The 2,283-nt window shown below is 39.1% G+C and overlaps 1 protein-coding gene across 1 annotated transcript; it reads right to left on the reverse strand.

Moving 5' to 3' along the window:
* Nucleotides 1-235: 235 nt before the first annotated feature.
* On the reverse strand, nucleotides 236-2,271 carry LOC105310733 (ectonucleoside triphosphate diphosphohydrolase 4-like). The gene is made up of 2 exons (XM_011386853.2): nucleotides 2,083-2,271; nucleotides 236-422 (listed from the first exon to the last, which is right to left on the reverse strand). The coding sequence occupies exons 1-2, from the start codon at nucleotides 2,149-2,151 to the stop codon at nucleotides 252-254; spliced, it is 240 nt and encodes a 79-aa protein (XP_011385155.2). The 5' UTR covers nucleotides 2,152-2,271; the 3' UTR covers nucleotides 236-251.
* Nucleotides 2,272-2,283: the final 12 nt, after the last annotated feature.

The following is a 2,283-nucleotide window of genomic DNA, read 5'->3' on the forward strand; positions in this document are numbered from 1 at the left end:
TGTAATATCCTGATAGTGAAATTTCTAAGCCATCAAGGGAGGTGTGGGTCTGAGAGCGCACGCCTTCTTTGGAGCCTGGTGGAATGTAGGGCCAAAGGCAGAACCCAGGTGTCCTTTTGCTTCTCCCAGCTCGGCCGGCAGGGGAATAAAGAGCTGACAGTGCTGACATGCTCCTGTCCTTTAAGGTCTCCCTGCTTTGCCTGGATATGTTTTCTGGGTTTGAAAGGGACTGCTGAGCAGAGGAAGGTTCTTTACCTGTTCTTTTGAACTGTGTTGGCAAATATCTTGTCTTCATATCTCTGTCGAGCAGCATTGCCACCAAACCCAAGAAACGTGGCCACATAGACTCGGTACACATGCTCAGTCTGGTGAACGTCACATCCCAGGTTAAATTCGGCTAGCAAGTTTTTAGCTACTTCTTCCTGAACACGTAGGGATAACAAACTTTAATATTTTAAGCAATACATATACAAGCAATCACTTTCTTTAGAAAGAAGGCTCTAAAAAAATCTAAAAAGGTTCTCATCTAAATGGAGCAAAAATTTTTGCTTCTGCATTTTCTTCTGAGGGTTCCTTCTAATTCAATATGACAATTCTGACTTAAGAAATTTCAGTCGTGCTGCACATTTGTGATACTGTTACAACTTTATGAAAAAGGAAATTAGCGGTGTAGTTCATATTCTCTGATCTAGTAAATCTATTTATGGAATCCTATGCTATGGAAATAATCTTGAACATTGAAAAGTCTTTATACACAAAGATGTCCTTCCAATTCTGGGACAGAAAAAGCTGGATGTCATCTAAATACGCAACTCCTAAAAGGGTTTAGTAAATTATGGTAATCAACAGTTTATGGTGGAACATGGTTATGCGCTGTTAAATAAGAGACACAAAATTGCATAAACAGTAAGATTACAACAACCATATTTTTAAAAACTATAAATAGGAAAAAAATGAAAAGAAAAATACACGATGCTAACAATGAATTTTTAGATAATGCATCCATGAAAATTTTTAATCCTAATTTTTCAGAATTTTTTCCAAACTTGCTTTATGTATTTTCAAAAATTTCTCTTGAAGGGTAAAATGTGACTTTTTACAAAGAGTGTAATAGTTTCTGGAGGCATGTCTAGATGCGAAGTAAGAAACACAGATAGTAATACCTGAATTTACAAAGCATTTTTCTAAGGAGCTTAATAAATGTACCAATAACATTGAGTGAACAGTAGGTATCTGGTAATGCGTTAGATACGTTATATGCACTGTCTCATTTAAACCTTAGAATAACCCTATGGTAGAGGCGCTTACATCATATTTACAGATGAAGAAACCAGTTCAAAGAAGTTCAGTGACTTGCATAAGGTCACATGACTAGCAGGGACAGAATGATGATGAGGCCTAGGCTTGTCCAGTGCCAGTCTTTTTGAACCACTGTGCCATACTAGGGGAAAGTATAGGAAACCAGGCTTTGGTATTAATTTACAGTGGAATGGAAACAGAGTAATAAAGACATGAGCAATTTAGGAATACATCTAAAAACCCTTCTGGTGCTCTCCGCACAGGGCCACCGGCCTACTGGGAAACTACAGACAGTGAATCAGAGCACTGAAGGTTTGAAGAAGACAGGTAAACCTAAGTTCAGAAACATGGAAGCAGTGGACATAAACCTTGGTCTTTTCCAGAAAAGTGAAAGCTGTCCGAGCCATTAAAAAATGTACTTTTCCCCAATTATAACTTAAGAAATCTAATGCTATTCTATTAAATTTTACTATACCTGTTGAGAAAAAGAAGTGACTGAAGAAACAATAGAAACAAAAACTCAAGCATGTGACTGACATATATGCCGCAAAAACCCTCTACGTAAGTTCAGAACACAAACCAGCTGACTTCAATGAACAAACACAAACTGCTTAGGGGGAGGACTGCCTTGGTTTCCGCCTTCTCCTGTCTCCTTGGTTGAGAAGGTGGTACTTCAGCAAGCACAGTAAAGACGTGTTCAGACTCAGAAAACAAAACAAAAATGAATGGAAACATGTTAAATGAAACCAAATCAAACAGAAGGAAATTTGTACAGATAATAACCTGCTGTGAGGAGGCAAAGCTTACAGTTTTGGGGACTTCGTACGCTATCTGGGTCGACACGCCTCCCATGTCGAGAATACCAGCAGTCCTTTTACGGAGAATGGCTTCGCTGCTCTCACTACCAGGAATGATCACTTCCACAACTGCCTCATCATCTGGAAAGAACGAGAAGCAGCCATGGGAGCAGAACAAAGCCAGAGA

Source organism: Pteropus vampyrus, unplaced genomic scaffold, assembly GCF_000151845.1.
Source record: "Pteropus vampyrus isolate Shadow unplaced genomic scaffold, Pvam_2.0 Scaffold10289, whole genome shotgun sequence".
NCBI classification, from domain to species: domain Eukaryota; kingdom Metazoa; phylum Chordata; class Mammalia; order Chiroptera; family Pteropodidae; genus Pteropus; species Pteropus vampyrus.

What these genes read in the sequence shown, in the direction of transcription:
- LOC105310733 (XM_011386853.2), bottom strand. Translation starts at nt 2,151, where the DNA reads ATGGGAGGCGTGTCGACCCAGATAGCGTACGAAGTCCCCAAAACTGTA. An exon ending in GCTTTGCCTCCTCACAGCAG is followed by an intron (nt 423 to 2,082) that starts GTTATTATCTGT and finishes CTACGTGTTCAG; the next exon opens with GAAGAAGTAGCTAAAAACTT.